Genomic DNA, 18,378 nt, shown 5'->3' with positions numbered 1-18,378 from the left:
ATTGACGAAATTACACACCGGGACATCGGGACACAAATGACGACCGGGACACCGGGACATAGGGAATATAAATGACGACCGGGGCACTCAAACAGAAAGCGACCGGGACACAAGGAATGTTCGAATAGCAATCACCATCAACAAAGCACGGGGACACAAATGACGACCGGGACACAGGGAATATAAATGACAACCAGGACACTCAAAGAGAAATTACAGACCGGGACACCGGAACACAAATGACGACCGGGACACCGCGACACAGGGAATATAAATGACGACCGCGACACTCAAAGAGTACAAATTACAGACTGGGACACCGGGACACAAATGACGACCGGGACACAGGGAAATAACAACAACGGGGACGCCGGGGGGCACAGGGGGATATATAAATGACGACAGGGACACAGGGAATGTTCGATTAGCAATCACCATCAACAAAGCTCAAGGGCAATCATTAGAATAATGAGGTATAGATCTGAATACAGATTGTTTTTCCCATGGACAATTATATTTTGCATGTTCAAGAGTCTGTAAACCTGACAATCTATTTATATGCACAGACAATGGGACAGCCAAGAATGTTGTACATTCGCAAGTTTTACGTAGCTAAGTATATATATATATATATATATATATATATATATATATATATATATATATAAAAATAAGTTGTCTGTCTGTGTGTCTGTCTGTCTGTCAGGTGACGTCATGTTTCTGTGTTGACTGACGTCATCAAGTTAGTTGTCGTCATTTTTGCTATGACGGTGACGTCATTAATGGTATTTAAGACATGCGTTCACGGAGAAATGTTTAATTGTATAATGACTGAAGAACCTACAATGGCAACAGCCGAGGAAGCTGCTCAAAGAGTCTATGCCACAAAACTTGCTGCTGATAGAGAAAGTAAGAAAAGAAAGCGTGCCGAAGAATCACAAGAACAGCAAGAAAACAGGCTTGCAGCTGATAGAGAAAGTAAGAAAAGAAAGCGTGCCGAGGAATCACAAGAACAGCAAGAAAACAGGCTTGCGGCTAAAGAACGCAAAACCGCGCAGTTAGATGAAAATCCACCTGGAAAGCGAGAGTCCAAACATATCAAAACTGAAAATGATAGCGATGATGATTGGGTTTGGGATTTTGACTTGGATAAGGTCATCAATGCCTACCAGATTCAAGTTAAAAAACAAAGGTTCGGCGATATGTACTTCATAGTGACGCTGAAAAATAAAGAAGAAAAAAACTGGAAAAATGTAAAAAACTAAAAAAACTAAAAAGAAAAAACGCTCAAAGATAAATTACAGACCGGGACACAAATGACGACCGACACAGAGGGAATATAAATGACGACCAGGAACCTCAAAGAAAAATTACAGACTGGGACACCCGGACACAAATCACGACCGGGAATATATTCCGGAAAAACATTGCATACCAAAGAATATTGTCACTATACCATGAGAGCCTTATGTAGTAAAAATCGTTATAGAGATAAGAGATAAGATATAAGAGATAAGAATCCTTAGAGATGATATATATATATATATATATATATATATATATATATATATATATATATATATATATATATATATACATAAATATATATATATATATAAAAATAAGTTGTCTGTGTGTGTGTGTTGGTCTGTCGGGTGACGTCATGTTTGTGTGTTGACTGACGTCATGTTTGTCGACTGATGAAAATACAGACCGGGACATCGGGACACAAATGACGACCGGGACACCGGGACATAGGGAATATAAATGACGACCGGGACACTCAAAGAGAAAGCGACCTGGACACAAGAAATGTTCGATTAGCAATCACCATCAACAAAGCACCGGGACAAAAATGACGACCGGGACACAGGGAATATAAATGACGACCAGGACATAAGTAAAAAAAAAAAATAAAAAAACTAAAAAAAGGGTAAAAACTACAAAAAAAAACTAAAAAGAAAAAAAAACTAAAAACTAATAAAAAAACTAAAAAAGCTAAAAAACTAAAAAAAACTAAAAAAGAAAAAAAATAAAAAAGGAAAAAAAACTGAAAAATAAAGGAGAAAAAAACTAAAAAAAATGAAAACTAAAAAGAAAAAAAAAACTAAAAAGGTAAAAACTAAAAAACAAAAAAAAACTAAAAAAAAGTAAAAACCATAAAAAACTAAAAAGAAAAAAGGGGAAAAACACAAAAATTTATTTCATCATATACTAATTCAAAAACGAATGTACATACAGACCGGGACACCGGGACACAAATGCCGACCGGGACACCGGGACACAAGGAATATAAATGACGACCGGGACACTCAAAGAGAAATTACAGACTGGGACACCGGGACACAAATGAAGACCGGGAAACAGGGAATATAAATGACGACCGGGACACAGGGACACAACTACAACGGGGACGCCAGGGGGCACAGGGGGATATATAAATGACGACGGCGACACAGGGAATGGTCAATTAGCAATCACCATCAACAAAGCTCAAGGGCAATCATTAGAATCATGGGACAGCGAAGAATATATATATATATATATATATATATATATATATATATATATATATATATATATATATATATATATATATATATACATATATATATATATATATATATATATATATATATATATATATATATATATATATACATATATATATATATATATATATATATATATATATATATATATATATATATATATATATATATATATATATATATATATAGTATATATATATATAAATATCTTCTATCTATATATATATATATATATATAAATAAGTTGTCTGTGTGTCTGTGTGTCGAGTAACCTCACGTCATCATGTCGTCATGTAGTCATTATGACGATGACGTCATTAAAGGTATTTAAGACATTCGTTCACGGAAAAATGTTTAATTGTAAAATGACTGAAGAATCTACAATGTCAACAGCCGAGGAAGCTGCTCAAAGAATCTATGCCAAAAAGTTTACTGCTAATAGAGAAAGTAAGAAAAGAAAGCGTGCCGAGGAATCACAAGAGCAACGCGAAACCAGACTTGCTGCTAAAAGAGAAAGTGAAAAAAGAAGGCTAAAATTATTTAAGGAAATCGTTCATAGACAAATTTTTAATTGTAAGAAGATCGTGGACGGAAAAATGTTTAATTGTAAAATGACTGAAGAACCTACAATGGCAACAGCCGAGGAAGCTGCTCAAAGAGTCTATGCCAAAAAACTTGCGGCTGATAGAGAAAGTAAGAAAAGAAAGCGTGCCGAGGAATCACAAGAACAGCAAGAAAACCGGCTTGCGGCTGAAGAACGCAAAACCGCGCAGTTAGATGAAAATCCACCTGGACAGCGAGAGTCAAAACATATCAAAACTGAAAATGATAGCGATGATGATTGGGTTTTGGGTTTTGACTTGGATAAGGTAATCAATGCCTACCAGATTTTAGTTAAAAAAAACAAAGGTTTGGCGATATGTATTTCATAGTGACGTTGAAAAATAAAGAAGAAAAAGAAAATTGAAAAAAGAAAAAAGGTAAAAAACTAAAAAAAAAATAAAAAGAAAAAACACTCAAAGAGAAATTTTAGACCGAGACACAAATGACGACCGGGACATAGGGAATATAAATGACGACCGGGACACTCAAAGAGAAATTACAGACTGGAATACCGGGACACAAATGATGACCGAGACACAGGGAATATAAATGACGACCAGGACACAGGTATTTAAGAATATCGTTCAAAGACAAATTTTTAATTGTAAGAAGATCGTTGAAAGAGGAATTTCTAATTGTAAAATGACTGAAGAACCTACAATGGCAACACCCGAGGAAGCTTCTCAAAACGAATGTATTCAAGCCGAAGTAGCTGAGTTGGTAAAGCGCTGTGTTTCAGGCTCTAGGTCCGAGAGGCTCAGGTTTGAACCTTGGCTTTAGCATTAATACAAAAGAAGAAAAAAACTAAAAAAGGTATAAACTACAAAAAAAACTAAAAAGAAAATACTAAAAAAACTAAAGGAAAAAAACTGAAAAATAAAGGAGAAAAAGAAAACTAAAAGCCGGGACACAGGGAATATAAATGACGACCGGGACACTCAAAGAGAAATTACAGACTGGGGCACTGGGACACTAATAACGACCGGGAGATATAAATGACGACCGGGACACTCAAAGATAAATTAAAGACCGGGACAACGGGACACAAATGACGACCGGGACACAGGGAATATAAATGACGAACGGGACGCTCAAAGAGAAATTACAGACTGGGACACTGGGACACAAATGACGATCGGGATACATGGAATATAAATGACGACCGGGACACAGGGAGTGTTAGATTAGCAATCACCATCAACAAAGCTCAAGGGCAATCATTAGAATAATGAGGTATAGATCTGAATACGGATTGTTTTTCCCATGGACAATTTTATGTTGCATGTTCAAGAGTCGGTAAACCTGACAATCTATTTATATGCACAGACAATGGGACATCGAAGAATGTTGTATATTCGCAAGTTTTGGGTAGTTAAAAACATATATATCTATGAAGAAAAGAGAAATCTTTTCTCTTTTATCTATATTCACAGGTGGGACACAGGGACACAACTACAATGGCGCATAACTAATATTGTGCGTAACGACTTACGCGCGCAGGGGAGCTTGGGGGGAGCGCGAAACGCCCCCAACTAGGTATATATATATATATATATATATATATATATATATATATATATATATATATATATATATATATATATATATATATATATATATATATATATATAATTCTATTACTACATTTCTAACAATAAAAATGATGTTTTTACTTATTATATATTTTAGTTGATCGTTTACTCCTCTCCCTAGAGTACCAATAAGCTTTGAGAATGTGCACAAAGTGGAAGGAATCTTCATTCTTGGCTTTGTCAGTTTAATCTATAGTTGGCATTGGGAGTGTCAAGAACAAAAATAGGTGGATTCGAGAAACAAAAAATAATGTGGAATTTCATGTCTTTGGAAAAATATTTGAAAGTAAATGATCAATATCAAAGGTTATCAGGGCAAGAAAATATTCTCTCAAAGAATTGTTGACAATATCATGGAAAATGATTCTCTAACTTTGGGATAACGTATGAGGCTTTTACGTTGTTGGCAAAATGAATTTACTGAATTTATTGACATACTACAGAAAAAGAATTATATTGTGGATTTGTTTTTGAACACTACCTAAGAACATTCAAGTTTCCATTTTGATTTAAGACTCTATCCAAATAATGTTTTCAGTCTCTGTTTTTTCATGAGAACATTTGGCGGTTTAAAACTCTTGTCCAAAACAGTTATAATTGATTTTGACGTCATTCGACTACTCAACTCTCTAGAAGTAAAGAAGAACATTCCTATTGTTCGCAAGTCAACTTATATTTTGTGGTGTGAGGGTAAACAGTAAAAAGATTCTACAAATGTAAACTATGTTTATATACGTTGGGCAGCTAGTCATCATGTAAGAACTGAACTAATGACATAACAAAAAGTGTAGGCTATGCAATCCATTTGAATTGTATAGAGGATATGCTGTACAAATTAAGGACTGTAATTCTTGTCTTGAAGAGGTTTGTGACTCCCACACTAGAGGATACCTAAGTTACAATTGCCACCATGATTAGAGCAATCAATGGGAAAATGATTACCCTTGCATAATTGGTAGAAAACCGTAAATGTGATTTCAGTTTATTTCTAAGAGACTGGTCCCATTGTGGATTTAAATTTTTTAGGGAAGAAAACTTGGAACATGTTTAAGTTTCCGAAACAACAAGAAAGTATGATATCTACATCATCGTTGTGAGGATAATGGTAGTTATGATTATAAACTTACTGATTTTTCCATGGCTGATGCAGAAAGTGATTCTTCATATGAGAATACCGTGTGTGACATTACTTCCAATAAGCAAATTGAAACTTGTGAATTTTACAATATGAATCAAAGTAGTACCATTGACTTTGCTAAAAGATATAATAACAATAAAGTTATATTATATTGTAATAAATTTATTCCTGACTTTGCACGAAAAATCAGTGCAGGTTGAATCTTAACGATGTGCCACCACTAATCGTTGTCAATGACCACCTAAATGACGAAGAAGAAGAAATTTAAAAGAAAAAGACAAAGACCTTTTTTATTGTACATGTATGTTTTATTAATAAAAAAATTTACAAACCTTATTAAACACTATATTCTTGGGGCGCTAAAATCAATACGATACAAATAGGACACGATATTTTCTACTATGAAGCTGTTCAATCGAGGATTGTGTACATAAATGTTGAAAACACTGTAAGTATGGTCGTGACAAGGAAAAATAAAATATAACAATGCATGAAAACCGCAGCTTTTGGTTGATAAATCTTGCACTCGCTTCCGATTTTGAACAATAGATTTCCCAGTTCTTTCAAGGAAGTTTTTGATGTGAGGCCTGTAGAATACATATGATAGGAATAATACATAGGAATACATACCAGGAGGATAAAAAATTCTGTAGTCTCCGCTGCTTGAATGATGCACAGCCAATGCCCTGTCTACAAAGTCGATGGACTACTATTAACAATGATAATGGTATCAGTTGTTTGATTTGTGTTCGTGGTGCCAAGTCTAATAGAACACTACCGTAGGGGGTAATTTCCCAATAGGTTTCAAATTGATTTAGTGAGATGAATGCTACACTATACTCCAATGGTTGGCAAAGTACACTCTAAACACACAGTCGTCCTGGCCAAGTGGGTTGGTGCGCTGGATTCGGGATCCCATGTCTGAGAGGACGCGGGTTCGAGTCCCAATGTATCCAATTCTTCAGTTTGGGACGGGGGTCAGCGGCGTGACTCTGTAAGCTTAGCCAGAGTCGACCCAGCTCTAAATGGGTACCTGGAGAAATCTGGGGAAGGTAAACAGGAAGGGTGTGCGAAAGAACAGGATGGCATGCCCCCAACTCCCCATTGCACTTCCTGGCTGAAGGGCCAAGAAACGGAGATCAGCACCGCCGGTACGGAATGTAAAGTCTAATGCTGTATCCTTTACCCTTTTTTTACCTGAACACACAGTGTCCGTTCAGACAATACTAATATCTCGAGCATCAGACAAGTCCAATAAAATGATACCATGACTTTTTGAGAACATTGTATTGGTTATACCATTTCAAATAGTTTTGGATCTCGAACCAGGGATCGCATTTTCAATTCATATAGGGTCCTATAGGCTTTATAAAATGATAAATTGTTTTGAGGAATTCCATTTACTTTGCACTCAAGAGAGGAAATTCCAAACATTTCAAATTCATGTGAAGAATTTGTCCATTGTCTTATGGCACTGGCACTTCTTACAAATTCCAAAGCAAGTTTTGGAGTAATTTCAACATTGATAAATGAAGAGTCGGTGTAAGTAATTGATTCCGTGGCAATATTTTGTTGATTGTGACTGTGTGAGGAACGAGTAGTTAGATTTTATTCCCAGTGGCTCTTAATTTTTCCATTGCCAAAGCAACACAGCTCATAACCGGCTGTTTTCGTACCTCAAGTATTGCCCAGGTGAGATTGACATTTATATCGGTTGCACCATCAAGTGTTTTCTCAAAATGAAATTGGACGAAGCGAGTTGTAGCTTTATGTCAATCTTAATATTGGGAGGCATCCATTGAGGTATATTAAAGATTTCATGATTTAGCTTAACAACTAAATAATACTGCTTACTCACCACCCAGGTGAGTTCCCCATCAGCATCAGCATTAGATCTATAATCATAGCCCATCACCAGACCTATCAATTTCTTATAGGACATTGGAGTAATCAACATAAATTTTATGTAGCTTGCATAGTTTGATAGATTGTTGCTAGTGCTCACTAATATTACATTTTTATAGACACATATTTGTCCAAACAAATTGTGTAGGATATAGTTTTTATAGGACAATCCATCGGTGAGGTGGGAGTTTGATTGTCGGACTTTTTCCTCATAACAACTCTTAAATCAGGAAGTGTGGATGATAAATCTATTAAGTAGTCTTTATTGGAATAAATTTGAAAATGTATGTTTTCAGACAGTGATTTTTGTGAGTAGAATTGTCCATAGTAACCATGTTTCACACTCACATCTACACTTTGTGCATTGACAGATTGAGATTTTTTGTGAGGGAGATATATAATTTAGGTCAAGGCAAAGAAATATTTTTTCTATCTAACAATTTTTTTCTTGGTTTCTGTTTTTTCTTTGACAAAAGTGATGTCTTTGCTTCTGACCTGAGCAGAAACTGATGAGTGATGAGGTGTTTCTCATTCTTTTTAAATATTTTCCACTTTGTCGTGATTTCAATGTCTCGCAAAGGGATCATGTGTTGGACCTGAGATTTTGTGAGACAATTCCTTTAAAATATTTGGCAGCTTCTCAATCTTCTATTTTAGACAATGCAAAATCCGCAGCAACCAGAGTAATATATTTCTTAGCAGGAGTATTGCAGAGTGAAACAACTTAGCGAACCAACTGACAATACCATAGCCCGATATTGTCGAACGACCTTTGTAATATTCCTTGACCCAATTGTTGGGGTCTGAGTGTAGTAACATAATAATCAATATCAGGACAAGCCAATATATTTTTTCCATTAGCCAACTCGTTGTTGAATGGGTCGAAAATGACATTTAATTAAAGCCAAACCTTTTATTATTGCTAAAGGATCTCATAATTCACTTTTGCTAACTGACAGGGTTCAAAATACGAAGTGTTTACAGGAACATACTGAAGATGCCTTATATTATACCGATGAACGTGTTCGTGGGTGGGTTTTAGTTCAAAAAGATGTAGAAAGGGGACATTGCTATTGCCGACTATCGGTGTCTCAACAAAGGATGTATACAGAGTCATACAACTTTCCAAGGAGAACCCGGGTGGGTAGTCTTGAAAAATAACACGATCCACCCCCTGAAAGCTCCAGTATTTCTAACACTGATTATATTCTGTTTAAAGCCAAGAACATCTTTCGTGTCATCCTAGAGACGGATCATTTCATTGTCAATGGGTGAACAAATGTAAATCTTTCCCTGTTCTATTGAGTACTTAACTGGGATGCATCATTCTCATGAGCAGAGATTCTTTTATTGATTACATGACATGAATAAGTCATATAACCAAATTCTTTGCATTTTATTGCGGCTCACGGGTGGTTACCAAAGTTAAGATCTTCTATGCATTCATAGTCGACAAGGATTGGCCAATCGTATGGTCTAACTTTTACCTCTTATGCACGATATTTTTCAGGATATCATATGTATTTTTTATAATAAAATCGACAAGAGGACCTCCATACTTCTCATCGTTGAATTTGATGGCGAGGGAGTGTTTAGTCTAAAAACCACTTGTTTTATTCAAATGATTGAAGAAGGGATCAGAGACATTGGATATAAACGTCACATAGAAATCGTTAATCGTTAGATACTGTGTAGTCTTCAACAGATATCCAAAATCAAAATCAGAGTTGTATCCTAGCCAACGAAGAAATAACTGTCTTTTGCCCCTATAAGTACGAATCTTTAATAGCTTCTCGATATAATACATTCCACTGCTTTTAAGTGTTTGTAATTCATAATCATAAAAACCACCAAGACCCTCATCATCTTTAATGCCACGATGGCTATACGTTACGGGTTTATTTTCTGTAACTCTGGACGCTTTAAAGAGCTTAGTGGACCATAAGTAGTTCCCCATTTCAAAAATATTAGTAGTTCGATTGATTTGAACAGTATCACCAACATAGAATTTCTCCTTTTTCATTTCCCTTCCTTTATTGGAATATCGTTTAAGAGAAATGTCAGATATATTGTCATCTTTTCAGTGAAATTACAGATGGGTAGAGTTGGACAGAAATCTATGAAGACTTTGATTATAAATCAATATGATTTTATCAAAATCGTGGATAAAAGCAGCAGTATTTTTAATGTACAATATCTTCAAATTAAAAGTCGAATAATTTCTTACAAACGTTCAGCGAATGCCACATTTATTGGACTATGAGTATGGTAGAGCATTCTATTATTTTTCAATAAAACCTTCTTTACATGTGGATTAACAAATTCACTACTGCGATCCGGTTGAATCTTGCTGTAACAATCTTGTTCAAGGAGGGATTCAAGAGCCATACAACTTTGTAACCTCTTTTTGACCTCAATGGAATGACATATGCATATCGACTAAAAACACTGATTGTGGTAAAATGTACTTAGATGGCTCATTGTCACGCCGTGGAATCTCATCTAGAGTCAAAAGACCTGTGTGTAATATTTTTAATGGGAAAGGATTCAGTTCTTCGATACTGACTACCACGAACTCTATTATTATGATGATATACCTCTAGCTTTTGTTCAAGTCCATTGACTTGAGTAAGTGTGGTGGGTGAAATTAAAATCCAAGCTTCACCAATATTCCCACAAAAATGTTTCAAAAATTCAAACATTTTGAACGTAAACACATAATAAATTGTCCACTGCCCTTTTGCATACTAACAAGTGAGGGTAATGTAGTGATATTAAGACGCCTTTGCTTGAGTCCCCCTACTCTCGTCAAATCATCATTGCTACTTGGTATGCTAGTATTTTCAATAAATTATTTAAAATCATCTTTAGATATTTAAATACATTCCATTAATCGTTTTAAAATACGCTCATTGCCAATAAGACTTTTCGGGAAATGTGACAGGTTAAAATATTTATGCAAATGACTATCAAACGTAACAATTCTTTTGCGATTGATTATCAAAGCTATTATCAAATCAAGTAGATTGTAGGTCATGCCCTGGATTATAACTTGATTCCTAGTACCATCAATTTGAACATTTTCTATTTCGCGAGATAAGTCAAGAATCTATAATATTGCCCTCGATAAGATTATGGCATTAGGTCCACAAAGCTAGTAAAAACGTCAGACAATGATAAATCTTCTTTTGGTGGTGGTGGCGGTGGTGGATGTGGTGTTGAACATTCAGAATTTTGATTCGTTTCCTTTTTGTGATCAATGAAATTTACATTGAGTTGTCACTCACGGTAGGGTTTATGTCTGTCGACTCTTTGAAGTGCATTTGAAACAAAATTAATTTTTCACCGTTGGCAATTGTTTTATTGTTATTGAATGTACTGAGATTATTCTCAAGATACTCCTTTGGCGAAAGGGTGAGTTCTATTGGAGTCAATTTATAGGGTTTGGTAATCTTTTCTAGAGAAAACTGTTTAAAAGTCCTGCAATTATAGACAGTAAAGGTGTAAAGAAGCTACTATCCGGTAGAAGAAGTCGTTTTCTTTCAAAATCGTCCCCTTTGTTTTTGGCTGCTGCTGTTATAGCACGTAAAATTGAACGAGGTTGTTTGTGTGTTGCTTAAATACGTTCGGCAGTAGAACATTGTCTCCAGTTAGAGTTAAATAAAAATCTCATATGAGATTAATTAATTCTCTATCAACACCATGTTTGAGTATGACCTTCCTAAGCCAAGGTTTGGAATTACCTAGGATGGAGAATAAATGTCTGTTTTCATGTTGTTTCTTCAGTCTCATGATGGTAACTAAGGACCATTTTTACTCTTCTATGAAAGATACATAGCAATTCCATTGTCAAAAATAACAGTCACTACACGTAAATCCTAAGTTGTGTTCTAATTGAGATCCGATAGAATATTGGATCTCAATCAAAAGTATTGTGCGACAGATATTACTGATGCTTTCGAAAAATTATCTGCCAAGCTAGCTATTGAAACGCTTTACAGGCTAGGATATTTTCATCGCCTTATCCGTCTTTTTTCTGTATGTGATTCAATTTGTTTCTTGTTTTACTTTTGCTATTTTTCTTTTGTATTTACTCCACTTAACCTCTGTTTTGTGAAGTGGGTGATAAATAAATTATTATTATTATTATATAACCATAGGGTTGATTTGTAGCCTGATTGTATGCCGAGAGTACAAATTCAGGTTCACCGCTGTATATTTGTCTGTTTAAAGCTATGAATAAACTTGAATCACGAACCACCCTGTAGATCATAAAGTAAGTACAATGTAAAGCAAGTGTCCTTACAGATTTGCTCTGATGAAAGAGATTGTGTAGAACTAGGGTTAAGGAATTCTATTTATGATGAAATCGGACAGTGAATAATGTTTGCATCTCCTGACACCATCCTTCAATCGATTCAGCTAAATCATCAATAATCAACCAAGTATTTGATTCATATTGTCAAGTCCCGGTATATATTTCGACCCAGGTGCAATAGTCTTTATTTTATCATTGAACTCTTGCCGGGCACTGTAGCAATAGTACAAATTTTTTGAATTTTCTAAAAACGTTTTATTATGATTTAGATTTTTTGTGCGTTCAAAGTGTCGTTTTGCCAGACATTAATGGCCCGCAAACAAACGATCTGAATGAAGTTTTAAATTGGTACATACTATCCCCAATGACAAAATACGAAAAACTGTAGAATGCATCTACTCAATGAATGAATAAAATGTCCTATTTTCGAGAGCAAAAATTTAACAATAATACAAGTTTTTTATTTACAATAAAAGCTCTACAAAATCGTTGGAAAAAAGGACTTAAATATCACATTTACAACGATTCAATTTCACTTAGAAAGAGGTCCCCTGAAAGGGTGCAGTGGCCACTGGCAACAGCTGACCGAAGGCCAGATCCCCATGCCTTTGGGACGGAAGCCGGCACGGGGGCAAGTCAATAATTAAATAAAACAATTTTTATTCAATGTTTATGTTCACATAAAAAAAACTGACATACAAAACAGTGCCTTGCCGGGGACATAAGAACACTGCTGAGAAAGGAAAGAAGGCCCCCCAACCAATGGATATACAAACAATAACGGTACCTCCCACCCGCATTCTATTGAATTTTCTCCAGATCAAGACGATGTCTATATTCTATACATAAATATTGGTCCATAATGGGATAGTGTCCATGGAGAGAGTATATCTACACATACCTTAACACCGCCCCACATACATAGACTTTATCCGATACGTGTGACAAGACATGTTTTTACTTTCCAGTTGTGTAGTTTTTAAATTTTAAAGACCGAATCGCTATGAATTTCGCTCCTGGAATGAGAGTGCTTTCTACACAGTTTCGATAAACACTCATATCAAAGTTCTCTTTCACACAGTGTCTAGGCACCCCCTTGCAGCATTTTTTCATATCCTCTTGATGTGTTCTCACACAGTAATACCTCGGACCTGCAAGCACACCATTGGAAATTAAGTCGCTCCCCGTCTCGGATTTAAAAAGTAATAATTTTTTGGGGCAAGGCGCTTCACTAGCTCCGTGTAAATGCAATTTCAAAAATGCAGCGTTACGGTCAATTCTTCTCAACAGTGCCAATGTCCGGGAAATTTGGATCCCAAGGATTCTTAAGCCATTGGTAATTGCCACATGGCAAATAGTAATGAGACATTGCTGACGGATAAGGGGATTTCACGTCTAGAAAAACTGCATTCGACTTTTCATCGGTGCGTTGTCCGTTCGGATCAGTTTCCAGGAAGCAACCTCTATAGAATACATACCGACACCTCATTGATCTCTCAACAAATAGATGCTGATCCATGTCAGTGATCAAGACCATTTCCTCTTTTCTGATTGTAAGTACTAACTCCATCACCAGATGAGGAACTAAAAATAATAACCCAAATCCAACCCAAGTTCTTCATAGATACTATCCGTGTTTTGACACACAGTATCCAGCAACTTTGATAAACCACTTGTCAGGTATATTTTACAATAAACCTCTCCATTTTTACACCCTCCCTTAACCGGAACTCTATTAACCAATTCATAGTCGGCTGTGGTGCATTGAAGATTCTGAAGTGAATCATAAAACGATTCAGCGGATGGCAATTTTTCCTCAGGAAGCCTCAAGTGGAATTGTAGTACTTATAACGGTATGTGCCCTTACACGTTAAAAAATCATAGATTTTATCATCTGGAAAGCGCTATTTAAGGAAGCGGAAACTATAAAATCGTCGCTTTTCTGTACTGGAATCCAGGATTTGGGGAAAAACTATAGGAGTCAACAAATACCGATTTTATTCAAGCACGTATTACAATTACCTACTGTTTTCCATTTGCTTTCTAAGAGAAATAGTTTTTCAGATGACTTGGGTATAATATTTTGTGAAAAAGAACCATCTACCCATGCATTATCTACAACTTTAACTCTGTGCAAACTTGCCAACAGTGGTAATCTGAATTTTAGATCGTAGGTGGAACTGTGCATATAAACAGGTATAAAATATTGCCGTTTAACGTTTGAATTACATGATTGATGTAATTCAGTGAAAGTTACTCTCTCCAATAAAATTGGGTTGCGCAAATGATCATGGTCGTGGACTGAAATCCCTCCCCCTACATTTGACAAATTTTCCCTTGCTAACTAAAAACGTTTTTTATCTTTAATGGCCATCTCAGCTGTTTGTGATATGGTCATTGGAAAGGCTATATTGCGCAGCCATTAAATTTACTTATTTGCTGTTTTAATAAGTGTCAGGCTGCGCCCATACAATCCTGCCCACTCGGTGTTTCAAATACCTCTACCAATTGGGTGGTATTACACGAATCTCTTTGTCTACGAGCATAAGAGACTGCAATGAGTTCATGTTTTTTTAACATGATTTAAATTTTAAGGATCGTAAACATCCATGAGTCTGGCTTCGCAGTCTAAGGTCGCTTTGTTAATCTTTAAGTGTGAATTTTGGAAGTTCTTGAGAAAGAAGATGGCTCTGTTGCCGCTAACCGTTTCCACATATTTGTACCCATGACGCTTGAAGTGCCTCATTTGGTGTATTAACTTTAATTCATTATGATATCTAGAAAGACAAATTGGACAACAGTAATATGTTAACCCTCCTTTATTAGATGTCCTTCCCTTGCGTAAAACTCGTCTAATATCCATTATTAGAAGAAATTAATTAAATCAGGTTTACTGGCAGGCTATTAAAGAAGCCATACCCAGTGTTTCACTGATTTAATTGAGTGAGCCCTCACTTGATATATTACCACCTTTTTATCATTACGCTCACCCTCTTCCAACTCTGAATCGTATTGTAAAATAGTAACACCAATCTTTAAATGTTCGTTAGCCCGCTCAAAAATATCTATCTCTTAAAGAATTACTGGATATTCACCATTAGAACAATTAAAATCTGCTTTAGGAAATTTTGACCCACCCCCATTAACCACCAAACTTTACAAATATCTCTTACTAACATTCTTTGCAGGGGCTTGTGAGCTGCAACGAGGAATGTATATTTGAAGCACTAAAGCCCTGTGTCGAAATAAAAAATTTTGTAAACTTTTACACCTCTTTAAATCTTCATTATATTTTATAATAAAAATCTTTTTCCCCATCCCACCCCTTAAGATAAAATTCCCTTTAAATTTGTAAACATTAACATCTAAATTTGAAATGAATAAAGCCACCGACCCACTACCCTTCCCTCTATACTTGTCCAATTTTGTCACAATACTATCCACCCTATCCATAAATAACCCCTCAGAACTGTGCAAGTAGAGATGAAGTGTTAGAATTTCAGTTTGCACATAATGCGAATACACCTCATCTGACTTTCGTTTACACAAGTAATTTTTGGTGCGATTACTGCCATCTCCCATCCCCTCTCGAATCTGTCTTTCAAGAAGGGCTTGAATCTTGCCCACATTGAAGGGCACTATATCTACAGGATCCGTCATTATACTATCTCACATAAGTGCAGTGAATGGTTTCCCGAACATAGTCATATAAACATATACATTGTGCAAGAAAGAGTCGGTTAAATAAAACTATGGTAAAATAGGTGGCGTTACAGGATTATCATGTCCCATGGCACTTTGTCCTACTTCACCTTCGTTATGAATGGTAGGGATTGAGCGCGGAGTAAAATCCCCCAGTTCACTCAACATACCCTCTAGTGTATCAGGACTGAGGTGATCAGTCAAGCAAAACCGTCCTCTGATATACTTTGTTGTTCAAGGGTACTTGACTGAGCCAAACTCCTGTTGAAATGTTTGGGAGTTTAACAACACTCACCTTATCAAAAAATCTACTAATAGCTGATCAAGCCAATATGGGCCCTATTCTGTCTTGACAAGGAGATTATCTTGTAATTGTGTTGGTGGTGTTAATATGGGTATCTCTGTGCCGTCAAAAAGAGTTGTTGGGGATAGTATGGGTAGATTAACCTAAAAAATGAATGAAAAGTAATTTTCTGTTTTGAAATTGTATGGTTTCTTATTAACCTGAAAAAGGATATTTTGATATTATGTGTGGTTGCGTGCGTGTGTGTGTGTGTGTTTAATATGACGTTTCGGGTGAAATCTGGAAAATGAATGAGAAGCTATTTCAGACCATTTAATATGCATATATAATCATTTTTTAAATAACACATATACCCATACACAAACACACACATACATACAAAGACAAACATAAGGGAGAAAATATAAATTTAATTTTTCTTACATTTTCATTGGAAGATCTGGTAAACTCTTGAGGATTTTGATTGTACTTGACCATGGCCAATAGGTTGTCTAGCATTGATATCTCTACATATTCGGGGGATTTCATATACTCTTCATAAAAAAAAACATGAAATTCAAATTCATCATTATTCCTTAGTCTTTTTGGTGATAATGAATCATTGACCTAGGATTAAAAATGTTTCAATAGGCATTTATTTTAAAGTTTCTGAAATTAAAGTTTAAATTGCTAAGTTCAAAAAATTCCAAAAGAAGTCCCCAAAAAATTCTAAATCCCCTCAAAACAAAAGAAAAAGTAAAACAATCAAAATATTCAGAATCAAAATGGATAAGATTCTCCTCAAGGGCTAAGCTTTTAAACAACCCAAAGGAAGTATTTATGCAGATTTTAGTTTTGATATTGCTCTTTAGCATCCCCTGAAGTTCCAGTTTCGAACATATTCCACGGATTGAATTCAATAGTTCAAGAATAGCTAGCAGGAATGGGTGTTTTTTAAACCAATGATCATAAATGACATATAAACAAATACAAATTAGAGAATGGCTAGTAGGGATCAAGCTCACTTTATGTATTGCTGATAACTTAGGGCAATTTTCATTTTTCTATACCAAATACTTGGCAATCAAATGTATCCATCACCAGAAACTTAGATATTAACATCTAGATACAACGGGGTATGTGTGTCAAGGAATTCATTGTGCTATTTCATCGACAAAATAAACTTGGCACGCAATGTTTCCAGGAAAAGTTCTTATTTCTATGGCTCTGACCAGAGTATAGGTGGATACAAGGGGCTAGAAACTCCAATAGTAAATCGGGATAGAGCTCTGCTTGGAGCCATTGAGGGGATACGAGGGGGTTAGCAACTCTAAATATACATCGGGGTAGGGCTCTGCTTGGAGCCGTTGAAGGGATACTACTGTGAGCAAATACATTTTTGGAGTTATTTGATGCTATGAAATACATTTTTGATGCATTTTTGCTATAATTTGTGCGATTCTTTGACTGCAGCATTGGAGTCATTGCATTCATACATTTTGTATGAGAACGAAAAAAAGGAGTACTCGAAATATACTCGAAAAATAGTTTCAACGTCTATGCTGCGGTCACTTTCTGTGATGTATAATAAAGCACGGCGTCTGGTTATGGACACCAACCGTTCCTCTCCAACACCGCTCTTAAGTCTACAGTCTATTTACTTTATTTCTTGTGCTTCTTTTGTCTTTCATCAGCTTCACGGCAATCTTCCAAAATCTCTTCGGGAAACTCCTGTGTTTATTTCTGATTTAGCTCCATATAGCCTTCGTTCTTCGAATGATGTCTACATTCCGCCTGCCCCTACTATTCGATCAGATTTCAATCCCCTCGTTGCTTGTCAACAAGTCTGAAATTCACTATCTTCTTCAGTACAAAGATGCCACTCATTTGGGACTTTTAAAAGGTGTCTTAAGGATTATTTAATAAAGAATAAAATAGAATAGCAATTTTTTTCTCGTCTGAGGAGTTTATGTCCCCTGTGTTCTGTTCGTGGTGTGTGGTCGTCTTCTCTGTGCTTGACTCCCAGGCTTCAGGCATGCTCTCTAGGTTTTTTTTTTTTTTTTTTTTGTAGTTGCTATTTATATTGTATTCACTTTATATATATTTTGCTTACATTGTAGTTGTTGCTTGTATTTTTTTATTTCCTTTGTATCCCTGGCCATGGAGCCTTTCGAGGGGGAATAAGTGTATTGTGATTCAATTTTGAATTGTGTTTTGTATTGTCTTGTATTTAATAATAAACTTCTCTCTCTTTCTCTCTCTCTCTCTCTCTCTCTCTCTCTCTC

General features: G+C 35.7%; 1 protein-coding gene across 3 annotated transcripts in view; it reads right to left on the bottom strand.

The window, feature by feature from the left end:
• Nucleotides 1–18,378, bottom strand: part of LOC136042036 (chymotrypsinogen A-like) — a 100,501-nt gene that overhangs the window by 63,861 nt on the left and 18,262 nt on the right. Inside the window, exon 1 of one of the 3 annotated variants that reach the window (XM_065726894.1) lies at nt 16,538–16,670. The exons of the other annotated variants lie outside the window; for them this stretch is intronic. Within the exon in view, the coding sequence (XP_065582966.1) occupies nt 16,538–16,545 (8 nt within the window). The 5' untranslated portion in view covers nt 16,546–16,670. Of the gene's footprint in view, nt 1–16,537; nt 16,671–18,378 lie in introns of those variants that run through there. 3 annotated transcript variants of the gene reach the window in all.

This window comes from Artemia franciscana, unplaced genomic scaffold (genome assembly GCF_032884065.1).
Source record: "Artemia franciscana unplaced genomic scaffold, ASM3288406v1 PGA_scaffold_58, whole genome shotgun sequence".
In the NCBI taxonomy this organism is placed as follows: domain Eukaryota; kingdom Metazoa; phylum Arthropoda; class Branchiopoda; order Anostraca; family Artemiidae; genus Artemia; species Artemia franciscana.
The sequence above is the reverse complement of the archived record's forward strand: the minus strand, read 5'-3'. Positions and strand labels throughout refer to the sequence as shown.